Source organism: Rana temporaria, chromosome 2, assembly GCF_905171775.1.
Source record: "Rana temporaria chromosome 2, aRanTem1.1, whole genome shotgun sequence".
NCBI lineage: Eukaryota > Metazoa > Chordata > Amphibia > Anura > Ranidae > Rana > Rana temporaria.
This window is the reverse complement of record NC_053490.1, coordinates 534780483-534796727: the sequence shown is the minus strand read 5'-3', so window position 1 is coordinate 534796727 and position 16245 is coordinate 534780483. Positions and strand designations below refer to the sequence as shown.

At 46.3% G+C, this 16245-nt stretch overlaps 1 protein-coding gene across 2 annotated transcripts in view; it reads left to right on the top strand.

The window, feature by feature from the left end:
• The window catches only part of KPNA1 (karyopherin subunit alpha 1), a 113860-nt gene that overhangs the window by 16374 nt on the left and 81241 nt on the right, over positions 1 to 16245 (top strand). For both annotated transcript variants that reach the window (XM_040339175.1, XM_040339176.1), the window contains exon 2: positions 11214 to 11347. In XM_040339175.1, coding sequence (XP_040195109.1) covers positions 11214 to 11347 — 134 coding nt within the window. The remainder of the gene's footprint in view (positions 1 to 11213; positions 11348 to 16245) is intronic.

Below are 16245 nucleotides of genomic sequence, written 5' to 3'. Positions count from 1 at the left end.
ACCGTTCTCGTAATCATTTTGCCCCCACGGGGTGAGATCTTGCGTGGAGCCCCAGATCAAGGGAGATTATGAGTGGTCTTGTATGTCTTCCATTTTCTAATTATTGATTTCTTCACACCAAGCTGCTTGCCTATTGCAGATTCAGTCTTCCCAGCCTGGTGCAGGTCTACAATTGTGTTTCTGGTCCTTGGACAGATCTTTGGTCTTCACCATAGTGGAGTTTGGAGTGCGACTGTTTTGAGGTTGTGGACGGGCGTCTTTTATACTGATAACAAGTTCAAACAGGAGCCATTAATACAGAAAATGAGTGGAGGACAGAAGAGCCTCTTAACCACTTAAGGACCGCTTCTTGCACATTTACGTTGGCAGTATGGCACCGCTGGGCACATGTATGTGCTGTGCTAGTACCCAGCCGTGGGTCGCAGGCGCTCTCCCGCGACCCGGTCCGAAGCTGCGGGACCCGCGGACCCGATCGCCACAGCTTCCCCGTTCTTCCCTGTTGCGGAGTCATCGATCGTGTGTTCCCTTTTATAGGGGGACACAATCGATGATGTCACACCTACAGCCACACCCCCCTACAGTTGTAAACACACTTGAGGTCACACATAACCCCATCAGCGCCCCCTTGTGGTTAACTCACAAACTGCAATTGTCATTTTCACAATAAACAATGCATATTAAATGACAATGGTCCCAAAAATGTGTCAAAATTGTCCGAAGTGTCCGCCATAATGTCGCAGTCACGAAAAAAATCGCTGATCGCCGCCATTGGTAGTAAAAAATAAAAATGCAATAAAACTATCCCCTATTTTGTAAACGCTATAAATTTTGCGCAAACCAACCGATAAACGCTTATTGCGATTTTTTTTTTTTCCACCAATAATAGGTAGAAGAATACGTATCGGCCTAAACTGAGGGAAAAATTTTTTTTTTTTTTTTATATATTTTGGGGGATATTTATTATAGCAAAAAGTAAAAAATATTGCATTTTTTTCAAAATTGTCGCTCCTATGTTTTTGTTTATAGCGCAAAAAATAAAAAAAAATGGTGAGGAAATAAAGGATGCCAATTTTGTTTGGAAGCCACGTCGCACGACCGCGCAATTGTCTGTTAAAGCGACGCAGTGTCGAATCGCAAAACCAGGCCGGGTCCTTTAGCTGCATTTTGGTCTGGGTCTTAAGTGGTTAAAGAAGAAGATACAGGTCTGTGAGAGACAGAAATCTTGCTTGTTTGTAGAGGAGACCAAATACTTATTTTCCACCATAATTTGCAAATTCTTTCCGAATCGGACAAATCCAGGCCCGTCTGAGGTTTGCTAGAGAGCATTTGGATGATCCAGAAGAGGATTGGGAGAATGTAATAAGGTCAGATGAAACCAAAGTAGAACTGTTTGGTAGAAACACAACTCGTCGTGTTTGGAGGAGAGAGAATGCTGAGTTGTAACCAAAGAACACCATACCTACTGTGAAGCATGGGGGTGGCAACATCATGCTTTGGGGCTGTTTCTCTGCAAAGTGAACAGGACGACTGATCCGTGTACATGAAGAATGAATGGGGCCATGTATCGTGAGATTTTGAGTGCAAACCTCCTCCCATTAGCAAGGGCATTGAAGATGAAACATGGCTGGGTCTTTCAGCATGACAATGATCCCGAACACACCGCCCGGGCAATGAAGGAGAGGCTTCGTAAGAAGCATTTCAAGGTCCTGGAGTGGCCTAGCCAGTCTCCAGATCTCAACCCCATAGAAAACCTTTGGAGGGAGTTGAAAGTCCGTGTTGCCCAGCGACAGCCCCAAAACATCACTGCTCTAGAGGAGATCTGCATGGAGGAGATCTGGGCCAACATGCCAGCAACAGTGTGTGACAACCTTGTGAAGACTTACAGAAAACGTTTGACCTCTGTCATTGCCAACAAAGTATTGAGATGAAATTTTCATATTCACCAAATACTTATTTTCCACCAGAATTTGCAAATAAATTATTTCCGAATCAGACAATGTGATTGGATTTGTTTCCACATTTTGTCTCTCATAGTTGAAGTGTACCTATGATGACAATTACAGGCCCCTCTCATCTTTATAAGTGGGAGAACTTGCACAATTGGTGGGGACTAAATCGGGGCTCGACAAATCCCAGTCGCCATGGCGACTAGAAATAGCGTCCTGGGGACTTGGCTTGGAAGGTGGGCAAAAAAAAATGTTGTTTTTGTGTGAAGTCCCCAGCTCTTCCTTGTGTGAGCTGGCGCCATCTGGTGGTGGCCGTTGGCATTACAAGTTAAACAGCAATTCTAATGTAATTTTTCACTATTTTCACTGCCATCTTCTTCCCTCTAATTAGAACCCCCAAATAATTATATATATTTTTTATCCTAACACCCTAGAGAATAAAATGGCGATCATTGCAATACTTTCTGTCACGCCGTATTTGCGCAGCGGTCTTACAAGCGCACTTTTTTGGGAATTTTAAAAAATTACACTTTTTTTTATTAAAGACAACAGTAAAGTTATCCCCATTTTTTGTAATATTATGAAAGATAATGTTACGCCGAGTAAATTCATACCAAACATGTCACGCTTCAAAATTGCGTCCGCTCGCGGAATGTCGACAAACTTTTAGCCTTTTAAAATCTTCATGGGCGACATTTAAAAAAATCTATAGGTTGCATGTTTTGAGTTAGAGGAGGTCTAGAGCTAGAATTATTGATTTCGCTCTACCAATCGCGGCGATACCTCACATGTGTGGTTTGAATACCGTTTACATATGCGGGCGCTGCTCACATATGTGTTCGCTTCTGCGCGCAAGCTCATCGGGACGGGTGCGTTTTCTGGCTCCTAACTTTTTTAGCTGGCTCCTAGATTCCAAACAAATTTGTCAAACCCTGGACTAAATACTTTTTTTGCCCCACTGTAGAAGGGTTTACAACCCGGGTATGTCCCTGCACTCGCTCTGCATTTTGAACGGCTGTGTAAATACGTGTATTTTTATTACATTTTTTCCCCAGACTTTTCTTCTTTTCTATAGTAAGTTTTCAGTGAGCGGTTTTCTAACGCACGCAGGATTTCGTTTTTTTACTTAGCGTTTTTCCATCATTATTACACCTCGGCTGTATAATTTTATTCCCCATTTGTTGGTGGAGAGGAGACGGGCAGACACGTGAGCCGTATCCTGAGTCATCCGTCCGTTCTTGGAGGTCCCGGGGGGAGGAGAGGCAGTCGGCGATATTCATTGATTTTGTCATTATGGCTGTCTGAGTGCGCTGTGAGGTCACCGCTCGCTGATGAAAGTTCTGCATCCTACCGCCCGGGTCTATGGTATGACCACCTCTGTCATCATTTTTAGCTGCTGCCACTGGGTTCTTATTTTTCATTGTTTTGGGTAAAGAACAGAAGAAAAAAGTATGAAACTAAACTTCGCAGAAAAATCAAGAACGTTGCCAAAATGCAGAATCTTGTGTTGCCTGTATTTGTTTTTGTGGTCACCTTGGGAGGTCGCAGGAGGTGGTAGTTGGCTCACAGTGGGGCTTAGCCTTAAATCAGGCAGAATTCCTCCACTGGTACGAGACCCTGTTCTGCCAACTGACATCAACAATGGGACGCCATTTCTCATAGTGATGCCAACAATGTGGGGGCGCTGTCCCTCCCAAGGATGGGGGGGGGCGCTGTCCCTCCCAAGGACGCCAAGGATGGGGGGGGGCGCTGTCCCTCCCAAGGACGCCAAGGATGTGGGGGGGTGCGCTGTCCCTCCCAAGGACGCCAAGGATGGGGGGGGGCGCTGTCCCTCCCAAGGACGCCAAGGAGGGGGGGGGGCGCTGTCCCTCCCAAGGACGCCAAGGATGGGGGGGGGCGCTGTCCCTCCCAAGGACGCCAAGGATGGGGGGGGGGCGCTGTCCCTCCCAAGGACGCCAAGGATGGGGGGGGGGCGCTGTCCCTCCCAAGGACGCCAAGGATGGGGGGGGGCGCTGTCCCTCCCAAGGACGCCAAGGATGGGGGGGGCGCTGTCCCTCCCAAGGACGCCAAGGATGTGGGGGGGCGCTGTCCCTCCCAAGGACGCCAAGGATGTGGGGGGGCGCTGTCCCTCCCAAGGACGCCAAGGATGTGGGGGGGCGCTGTCCCTCCCAAGGACGCCAAGGATGTGGGGGGGCGCTGTCCCTCCCAAGGACGGCAAGGATGTGGGGGGGGGGGCGCTGTCCCTCCCAAGGACGGCAAGGATGTGGGGGGGGGCGCTGTCCCTCCCAAGGACGCCAAGGATGTGGGGGGGGGCGCTGTCCCTCCCAAGGACGCCAAGGATGTGGGGGGGGGCGCTGTCCCTCCCAAGGACGCCAAGGATGTGGGGGGGCGCTGTCCCTCCAAAGGACGCCAAGGATTGGGGGGGGGGGCGCTGTCCCTCCCAAGGACGCCAAGGATGTGGGGGGGTGCGCTGTCCCTCCCAAGGACGCCAAGGATTGGGGGGGGTGCGCTGTCCCTCCCAAGGACGCCAAGGATTGGGGGGGGTGCGCTGTCCCTCCCAAGGACGCCAAGGATTGGGGGGGGGTGCGCTGTCCCTCCCAAGGACGCCAAGGATTGGGGGGGGGTGCGCTGTCCCTCCCAAGGACGCCAAGGATTGGGGGGGTGCGTTGTCCCTCCCAAGGACGGGGGGGGGGTGCGCTGTCCCTCCCAAGGACGCCAAGGATGGGGGGGGGGGGTGCGCTGTCCCTCCCAAGGACGCCAAGGATGGGGGGGTGCGCGCTGTCCCTCCCAAGGATGGGGGGGGCGCTGTCCCTCTTAAGGATGCCAAGGAGGGGGGGGGGGGCACTGTCCCTCCCAAGGACGCCTACTTTTCATAACCGCTTTTCTGACATTCTGATTGTTCAGCACTGTGCCCCGTGTACTGGGATCTGCGGGGGCCAGGGGCAGCGTGCTCCTAAAGCTGGAGCAGGCACATGACATGCATGTTTGTGATTGTGCGTCCCACCGCAGTAAATGTACTGAGGCGGACAGACAAGTGATCTTTCGTGTAATTTTTACGATATTCAATTTCCAAATGTTTCTTCCTTTCGAATAAAAACAAGACTTATATTGGTAGGTGGGTAGAAGGGTAGAATGTTCTCTCTATGGATCAGTCTGGCAGTTCTGATAGACAGCGGACAGTGAAGAGTGCAGCGGGTGTACAGAGAGTGTCAGGGTGTGGTACACGGGGTGTCGGCTCAGTCAGACATCGATCGGTTGCTCTAACATGTGCCTGGGAGGATAATTCCCAACAGGGAAGACACACTGTGAGGTCTAAACGCAGCAGCTGCCCCGGGTAAATGTGTGCTAATTAGAGACGATGTATGAAAACATCAAATCTTATAAACAGCCCTTCCAACATGCAGATCTGTACAAAACAACTTTCCTCAACCTTCCCAACATGGAGGAGCTACTGATATCACTTCCCAGACCCTGGAAACCCCTAGTAATAATTACTATATCTACTGCTCACTGTGCATTAGTGTGATGATCAGTGAGAAGAATGTTCCTTACATTGGTGATCAGTGGGAAGAATGTCCCTTACATTGGTGATCAGTGAGAAGAATGTCCCTTACATTGGTGATCAGTGGGAAGAATGTCCCTTACATTGGTGATCAGTGAGAAGAATGTCCCTTACATTGGTGATCAGTGAGAAGAATGTCCCTTACATTGGTGATCAGTGAGAAGAATGTCCCTTACATTGGTGATCAGTGAGAAGAATGTCCCTTACATTGGTGATCAGTGGGAAGAATGTCCCTTACATTGGTGATCAGTGGGAAGAATGTTCCTTACATTAGTGATCAGTGGGAAGAATGTCCCTTACATTGGTGATCAGTGGGAAGAATGTCCCTTACATTGGTGATCAGTGAGAAGAATGTTCCTTACATTGGTGATCAGTGAGAAGAATGTCCCTTACATTGGTGATCAGTGAGAAGAATGTCCCTTACATTGGTGATCAGTGAGAAGAATGTTCCTTACATTGGTGATCAGTGAGAAGAATGTTCCTTACATTGGTGATCAGTGGGAAGAATGTTCCTTACATTGGTGATCAGTGAGAAGAATGTTCCTTACATTGGTGATCAGTGGGAAGAATGTTCCTTACATTGGTGATCAGTGAGAAGAATGTCCCTTACATTGGTGATCAGTGAGAAGAATGTCCCTTACATTGGTGATCAGTGAGAAGAATGTTCCTTACATTGGTGATCAGTGGGAAGAATGTTCCTTTACATTGGTGATCAGTGAGAAGAATGTTCCTTACATTAGTGATCAGTGGGAAGAATGTTCCTTACATTGGTGATCAGTGAGAAGAATGTTCCTTACATTAGTGATCAGTGGGAAGAATGTTCCTTACATTGGTGATCAGTGAGAAGAATGTCCCTTACATTGGTGATCAGTGAGAAGAATGTCCCTTACATTGGTGATCAGTGAGAAGAATGTTCCTTACATTGGTGATCAGTGGGAAGAATGTTCCTTTACATTGGTGATCAGTGAGAAGAATGTTCCTTACATTAGTGATCAGTGGGAAGAATGTTCCTTACATTGGTGATCAGTGAGAAGAATGTTCCTTACATTGGTGATCAGTGAGAAGAATGTCCCTTACATTGGTGATCAGTGGAAAGAATGCTCCTTACATTGGTGATCAGTGAGAAGAATGTCCCTTACATTAGTGATCAGTGGGAAGAATGTTCCTTTCATTGGTGATCAGTGGGAAGAATGTTCCTTACATTGGTGATCAGTGAGAAGAATGTTCCTTACATTGGTGATCAGTGGGAAGAATGTCCCTTACATTGGTGATCAGTGAGAAGAATGCTCCTTACATTGGTGATCAGTGGGAAGAATGTTCCTTACATTGGTGATCAGTGAGAAGAATGTCCCTTACATTGGTCAGTGAGAAGAATGTTCCTTACATTGGTGATCAGTGGGAAGAATGTTCCTTACATTGGTGATCAGTGAGAAGAATGTTCCTTACATTGGTGATCAGTGAGAAGAATGTCCCTTACATTGGTGATCAGTGGGAAGAATGTCCCTTACATTGGTGATCAGTGGGAAGAATGTTCCTTACATTGGTGATCAGTGAGAAGAATGCTCCTTACATTGGTGATCAGTGAGAAGAATGTTCCTTACATTGGTGATCAGTGGGAAGAATGTTCCTTACATTGGTGATCAGTGAGAAGAATGTTCCTTACATTGGTGATCAGTGGGAAGAATGTTCCTTACATTGGTGATCAGTGGGAAGAATGTCCCTTACATTGGTGATCAGTGAGAAGAATGTTCCTTTATATTGGTGATCAGTGAGAAGAATGTCCCTTACATTGGTGATCAGTGAGAAGAATGTCCCTTACATTGGTGATCAGTGAGAAGAATGTTCCTTTATATTGGTGATCAGTGAGAAGAATGCTCCTTACATTGGTGATCAGTGGGAAGAATGTTCCTTACATTGGTGATCAGTGAGAAGAATGTTCCTTTATATTGGTGATCAGTGAGAAGAATGTTCCTTTATATTGGTGATCAGTGGGAAGAATGTTCCTTACATTGGTGATCAGTGGGAAGAATGTTCCTTACATTGGTGATCAGTGGGAAGAATGTTCCTTACATTGGTGATCAGTGAGAAGAATGTCCCTTACATTGGTGATCAGTGAGAAGAATGTCCCTTACATTGGTGATCAGTGAGAAGAATGTCCCTTACATTGGTGATCAGTGAGAAGAATGTTCCTTTATATTGGTGATCAGTGAGAAGAATGTCCCTTACATTGGTGATCAGTGGGAAGAATGTCCCTTACATTGGTGATCAGTGAGAAGAATGTTCCTTTATATTGGTGATCAGTGAGAAGAATGTTCCTTTATATTGGTGATCAGTGGGAAGAATGTTCCTTACATTGGTGATCAGTGGGAAGAATGTTCCTTACATTGGTGATCAGTGAGAAGAATGTCCCTTACATTGGTGATCAGTGAGAAGAATGTCCCTTACATTGGTGATCAGTGAGAAGAATGCTCCTTACATTGGTGATCAGTGGGAAGAATGTTCCTTACATTGGTGATCAGTGGGAAGAATGTCCCTTACATTGGTGATCAGTGGGAAGAATGCTCCTTACATTGGTGATCAGTGAGAAGAATGTCCCTTACATTGGTGATCAGTGAGAAGAATGCTCCTTACATTGGTGATCAGTGAGAAGAATGTTCCTTACATTGGTGATCAGTGAGAAGAATGTCCCTTACATTGGTGATCAGTGAGAAGAATGTTCCTTACATTGGTGATCAGTGGGAAGAATGTCCCTTACATTGGTGATCAGTGAGAAGAATGTTCCTTTATATTGGTGATCAGTGAGAAGAATGTTCCTTACATTGGTGATCAGTGAGAAGAATGTCCCTTACATTGGTGATCAGTGGGAAGAATGTTCCTTACATTGGTGATCAGTGAGAAGAATGTTCCTTACATTGGTGATCAGTGAGAAGAATGTTCCTTACATTGGTGATCAGTGAGAAGAATGTCCCTTACATTGGTGATCAGTGAGAAGAATGTCCCTTACATTGGTGATCAGTGAGAAAAATGTCCCTTACATTGGTGATCAGTGAGAAGAATGTCCCTTACATTGGTGATCAGTGAGAAGAATGTTCCTTACATTGGTGATCAGTGAGAAGAATGTTCCTTACATTGGTGATCAGTGAGAAGAATGTCACTTACATTGGTGATCAGTTAGAAGAATGTCACTTACATTGGTGATCAGTTAGAAGAATGTCCCTTACATTGGTGATCAGTGGGAAGAATGTCCCTTACATTGGTGATCAGTGGGAAGAATGTCCCTTAAGATCAGTGAGAAGAATGTCCCTTACATTGGTGATCAGTGGGAAGAATGTCCCTTACATTGGTGATCAGTGGGAAGAATGTCCCTTACATTGGTGATCAGTGAGAAGAATGTCCCTTACATTGGTGATCAGTGAGAAGAATGTTCCTTACATTGGTGATCAGTGGGAAGAATGTTCCTTACATTGGTGATCAGTGAGAAGAATGTCCCTTACATTGGTGATCAGTGAGAAGAATGTTCCTTACATTGGTGATCAGTGGGAAGAATGTCCCTTACATTGGTGATCAGTGGGAAGAATGTCCCTTACATTGGTGATCAGTGAGAAGAATGTCCCTTACATTGGTGATCAGTGAGAAGAATGTCCCTTACATTGGTGATCAGTGGGAAGAATGTCCCTTACATTGGTGATCAGTGGGAAGAATGTTCCTTACATTGGTGATCAGTGGGAAGAATGTCCCTTACATTGGTGATCAGTGAGAAGAATGTCCCTTACATTGGTGATCAGTGGGAAGAATGTCCCTTACATTGGTGATCAGTGGGAAGAATGTCCCTTACATTGGTGATCAGTGGGAAGAATGTTCCTTACATTGGTGATCAGTGGGAAGAACATGCACGCCCGTCCATGGTTGTATCTCAGCAATGTGAGCCGCCTCCACTGTCCTGCGTTTACCTGCGTCCTGTGTACATTGGGGGAGGGGGGGTTGTACTGTATGACTATGAGGTGTGAATGAACCCCAGAGAAGTGATCGGAGCTGAGCTGTGATTAGTGCAGAGTCACTGTGTACAGTACACGGGATGTAACCCAATCCAGGGAAGATATTTAGGATGGTGAGGATTCTGCACCCAGAGTTCATCCCAAGTTCACTCCGCTCATCACATCCACCAGTGTGAAATGTCTGCAGGAAACAGGAGAGGATTATAAATCGGTTGTAAGTTAACCACCAAGGTACGTTTTATAATCTGCATGGCAGACAAGGGGTTAAATCAAGCTCTTGGCTGCTACTGTAGCTGTGCCGGTTTTAACAGCCAGCAAAAAAAAAAGATTCCCAGAGACCATCACCCCCCCCCCTCACCCCAACACCTTATGTTCCTCGAAGATTATATATATATATATATATATATATATATATATATATATATATATATATATATATATATATATATATATATATATATATATATATATATAATGTGTGTGTGTGTAAACATCCCTTGTAATAGGAATCTATTGTGACAGGTCCTCTTTATGGAGAGATGCGGGGTCAATAAGACCTCACATCTCTCCTCCAGACTGGAAATCATCAGATCGCTGTAGAAAAACATGCACTGATCTGACGGGCACGATCGCAGATTTGTTTACATCCAGGACATCATAAGGTCGCGCCCGGGCCTCCGACGGTCATAGAGATGACTGGTCGCCATCCAGCGCCGGCCGATTATTTCTCCGGGCCCCCGATGGCATGCGAGAGCCCGCAGAAGCACCGGACGCATGTTGGAGGGGGGGCGTCACCTCCCGTCGCCTGTAAGAACGATCAATCGGCGGAACTGCCACCATCATCGTTCTTATTGCGCATAGAATCACCGGCAGAAAATAATGATATCTGAATGATGCCTGTAGCTACACCCATCATTCAGATATCCCCTCACAAAGCCCAGGCTGTCATATAATGTCCTTCGGCTGGAAGTGGTTAATAAACAAAATTTGAAAGTGTAAAAAAAAAAAAATGATATACCGTATTTATCGGCGTATACTGCACACTTTTTTTGCCCTGGAAATCAGGGCAAAATCGTGGGTGCGCGATCTACGCCGATACCCGCGCCGAGTTTGAACACTGCGCAGGCATATACCGAGCGCAGTACACTCGTGTATAGTCGGGCAGGCTCGGCTCCTCTTGCGCTCACATCCTGGATGTACAGGACGGGAGCGCGAGAGTACCCGAGCCTGCCTGACTATACATGAGTGTACTGCGCTCGGTATATGCCGGCGCAGTATTCAAACTCGGCGCGGGGATCGAGCGGGGAGGACGCCGGACCCGACGAAGAGGACACCCGAAGCCGCAGACGGACGCCGGACCCGACGATGGACACCGCGCAAGACACCAAAACTGTAAGTACTAAAATGTTTTTTTTTACAGGAATGTCGGGTCCACTTTAGGGGTGCGCGCTATACGCCGGAGCGCGCAATACCCCGATTAAATACGGTATAAATAATATTTTTTTTTTTTATGGTTACACAACCAAATCACATTGCTATAAACTGGAGGACTGTCAGTCACTGTGCAAATATCGTGTAAAATACAAAATAATGTGGCAGCTGCCGTTTAATTCTCCAGGGTCTCTGCTATCAGAAAAAGCATAATTTTTCCTTTGTCGATTTTATCAAATTTTTATGGTAAACATTTTTTTTTTCTTTTCCCTTCTGCAGTAACCATGACGAGCTCAGGAAAGGAAAACTCCCGGATGAAGAGCTACAAGAACAAGTCTCTGAATCCAGATGAGATGCGGCGAAGACGGGAGGAGGAGGGGCTACAGCTGCGCAAACAGAAAAGAGAAGAGCAGGTGGGTAATCATGAGGATGACGGGGGTGGGGGGTGGATCCCTCCCATTGGTGAAGCCCTTGTTTCAGGGCCATTTTTTCAGTATTTTTTTTTTCATTTATTGCAATTCAGACGCTTGTCCATGAAGAAGTAGTTCTCCACCTCTCTGGGGAAGCCCATCGCTGCCTTAGATGATCTCGCACTGATACTATACAGCTATGGAACAGCAGTGCACCTCTATGACCGTCGGAGGCCCGGGCGCGACATTATAACGTCACACCCGGTACCCAAAAGTAAACAAAGCCGCAATCGCGGCTGTCGGTGTGAGATCTCATGGTTTCCAGCCTGGAGGAGAAATGTGGGGTCTTAATGACCCCACATCTCTCCATAAAGAGTACCTGTCGCACACTATTCCTATTACAAGGGATGTTTACATTCCTTGTAATAGGAAAAAAAGTGATCAAAAAAATAAATATAAAAAATATAAGTGTAAAAAATTAAGTAAAATAACAAAAAAAAAATTAAAACGCCCCTATCCCCGGTAGCTCGCACGCAGAAGCGAACGCGCATGCAAGTCCCGCCCACATATGTAAACGCCGTTCAAACCCCACATGTGAGGAATCGTCGCGTGCGTTAGAGCGTGTGCAACAATTCTAGCACTAGACCTCCTCTGTAACTCGAAAATAGTAACCTGTAAAAAAATTTAAAGCGTCGCCTATGGAGATTTTTAAGTACCGAAGTTTGGCGCCATTCCATGAGTGTGCGCAATTTTAAAGCGTGACATGTTAGGTATCTATTTACTCGGCGTAACATCATATTTCACATTATACAAAAAAATTGGGCTAACTTTACTGTTTTTTTTGTTTTTTGATTCAGGAAACCGTTTTTTTTTTCCCAAAAAAGGTGTTTGAAAAATTATTGCGCAAATACCGCTCGAAAAAAATAGTTGCAATGACCTAGGGTGTTTGCTAAAAAAAATATATAATGTTTGGGGGTTCTGATTAATTTTATAGCAAAAAAAATTTGATTTTTACATGAAGGAGAGAAGTGCCAAAATTGGCCCTGTGGACAAGTGGTTAAGATCTGGTGAGATTAGTAGTCGGAGACAGTAGTGCCTTAGATGATCTCACAGTGGAGTTATACAGCTATAAGGCTGGACAGAACAGGAGTGCCTAGGCACAGGAAGTGAGAACAGAATGAAGCAGGTAGATCTTTGCAGTGCTGGTCCTTCGGTACAGCTTCCTCTCCAGCAAGGGGGTGAGTAGCACGATATTGACATCGCCAAATCTCATTCCAACTCGGGTGAGACTAGCAGTCAGGGGCAGCAGTGCCTTAGATAATGACTAGTGTTGCTCACGAATATTCGTATTGCGAATATTCGGCTCGAATATGGCATATTCGAGTATTCGCGATATATTTTGAATTTCGCGGTGAATATTCGCTATTCCGAATATTCGAATTTTTTCAATTTTATTTTTAGAACAGATCACATCCTAGAGATCTCCATCGACGTCTAAAAGCATTGCTGGTATGATTAGAGACCTTGGGCCGAGTAGCTGAAGCGATCATTTTATCTTGCTGAAAAATCGCAATGCGATTATTCGGCAATCGGAATATCGCGCGATTATTTTCTTCGCCCTATCTTCCGCATCAGAGCCAATCAGAGTACTCCTACAGCATAGCGAAATTTCGCAAACATTTCATTTCGATAAAATATCACGAATATTCGAATTTAGCGAATATTTCTCGAATATTCGGCTATATATTCGTGATATTTCGCGAAATCGAATATGGTGTATTCTGCTCAACACTAATAATGACACACACTTATGAGGCCACAGAACAGCAATGCCTAGGCACAGGAAGTGATAACAGAATGAAGCAGGGAGGTCTTTGCAGTGCAGGCCCCCCAGGTACTGCTTCCTCTGCAGCAAGAACAGTGAGCAGCACAGTAATGACATCACCAAATCTCCATGCTATAGAAACTACTCTCCAATTCTACGGCCAAGTTGAATTATCAGATGGCCTGGGAGAGGGACCTGAACATTTCTCCTGAGGCGGAGGACTGGCACAAATGGAGCACATGGATTCACCAAGGCGTTTTAAATGTAGCTTTGATTGAGGCTCGCTACAAAGTGCATGCTAGATGGTGCCTGACGCCTCTCGAAAATGTTCCCTGGCTCTCCTCGGCTTCCTGCTTCAGAGGATGTGGCCAGATGGGCACACCTCTACATACATGGTGGACTTGTGCTAAAGTGCGCCATTTTTTGATGAGGGTGTACTCTTTTATTCTCTCAGTAACATCAGTCAATATTATTAGAGATGCGAGTACTGCCCTACTGAAAAATGAAAATGTTCCAAGGCACACACAGATCTTAATGTTTCATGTTCATGGCAGCAGAAATTGCTATTGCAACCCCCTGGAAAAGTCCAGTTGTAGACATAGCCTTAGTGAAACGTAAATTAACCACTTGCTTACTGGGCACATATACCCCCTTCCTGCTCAGGCGATATTTCAGCTTTCAGCACTGTCACGCTTTGAATTACAATTGCGTCGTACGACGTGGCTCATAAACAAAATTGACGTCCTTCGCGTCCCGGTCCGAAGATCCGCGCGAATGTATGTTGTTGCCGCCAGCTGCCGCTAGTCTATTCAGATGGCAAGAACTTGAGCGCCGACCACCTGAATAACGGCAGCTGGTTGGCTGTGCGGAAGTGCCTATCCAGAGCCAGCGGCTCTGATAGGCTTTGTGAGTACAGCCCTCGGCTCCCGGATGCTTATCCTCGAAAATGTACTGGGGGGGGTGCGTTCCTTGGATAAGACTGACGGCTGTCTCAGCCAATCAGGTTCCCCGATTCTGGTTATCGGTAACCTGATTGGCTGAAGCATCACCAAGGAGGGAGAAGACATCAAGGGACGTGGAAGGAGTAAGGTAAGTGCATTTTACGGGGCACAGTGGCGACAAGGGGCACAGTGGCGACAAGGGGCACAGTGGCGACAAGGGGCACAGTGGCGACAAGGGGCACAGTGGCGACAAGGGGCACAGTGGCGACAAGGGGCACAGTGGCGACAAGGGGCACAGTGGCGACAAGGGGCACAGTGACGACAATTTAAAGAGGACCCCATTATTGCATATTCCTGATATGTGACTGCTGTACCATTTACTTGTATGAGAAAGTCTCCTGTTCTGTTTTTATTGCTTTCTTTGTGTGAAATCCCTGGTGTTCCTGCTAGTCCCCTTTCTTTCCTATTAAACACTGACCACACTAAGCATGATAGCACACCATGGTCAGCCACCACTCTCTGCTCAGAGTGGACCGAGAACTGAGTGATCAGTTGTCTTTGATCGCTCAGCTCTTGGTGTAGAACCAGCTGCAGTATCGGATCGATGCTGCATCTACATAGGAGATGATTATAAAAGTGTTTTTTTGTTTGTTTTTTTCCTGCATTTCTCTTTCAAGACTCGTCTCTTTACCAACAATGGTTCTCACGGACACACAGATGTGTATGCAGGATCCGTACTTTCACCAGTCACTCCTCTGACATGCAATGTGACGGCTCACAGAAAACAGATGGAAATCAGTCGTCATATTATACCGAACATCAGAACGATCTTCTGACACTCAGGGTCAACTTATTACTTAATTGTGGAAACAACTTTCTCTTTTAAAGTTCTTGTAATTGTTTGAATTTTTACTACAGAGTGTTCGTGACAGGAGGACGTTATTCTGATCCCCAGAAACCAAGATCAGGACAGCCCCCGTGTGCGGCTACGTGCCCAGTAATGCCGTGTGAAGATTCATTCCCATCCCCCCGCATCCTCCTCATCACTGACTGACAGCAGCAGCCGGCATACATACACTGATACCTGTACAGAGAGAAGAGGGACGCTGCACTCCGACTGACCAACACTTGCATGAGGACAGCAGGTCTTAAGTTCACGTCCATACCAGTGGCGGCGGGTGCTCAAAATTTTTGGGGGTTCTACAAAGTATTGACTCCAGGGGGTGCCATACAAATGTACCCCCCACACTTTTCACATATTTATTTGCAAAAAAAAATGAAAACCATTTATAATTTTCCTTCCACTTCACAATTATGTGACACTTTGTGTTGGTCCATCACATAAAATCCCAATAAAATACATTTGTAATCAGAGTCTTCGAGTAAGGAAAGTGATAACCCTAATGACCAAGGCCTGAGGTGTGCCTTTGGCCTGCTGGTCGGTATGCCTGAGAAGAGGGCAAAAGACACACATATTTAGGTGAAGGCGCCCGGCTGACAACCGAATGTATAACTGATGAGTGCCCGTTATGACAGGAGAAGCCACAGACTCATGTCCTGTGACAGAAGGAAGCCCCTGCTGAACGTGCAAAGCTGCCCAGAACTCAACTAACGCCCCGAGAAAGCTTCGTTTGACCCTGCTGCCCGAGACAACCCAGACATGAGCCTGAAGTGCTTGTGATGAGAGGATACGTGGGGGCAATTGGGGCCAGGGCTTGCCCGAGGTGCCCCTACAATAAAGGCCAAGCAGAACGAATACTTCAACCGGACACCAGTGACGTAGCCCCGTGAGGAAAACCCCCCAATCCCTGGCCTACCCATACTTGGTATGGGAAAGCGAGAGGGTGAGTTGCAAAAAAAGACAACTGGCAGGAGCCTGAAGTGCTGGATACCTGATGGATATGTTGACGGAGCAGATGGATACGGCCCATGCGCTAAGGCAACAAACGTTAAACATGGAACCATACCAGACACCACGAACCCGAACCTACCTGATGGACTTGGTTGGCAAATTGCAGGCAGAAGCACGACCCGATGAAGATGCACAAATAGACTTACCTAGACACCGGCAGGACTGATGGAATTGAGCGCAGGATAACTGGAACAGTATAGAAGCCGACGCAACCTCCCCCCCA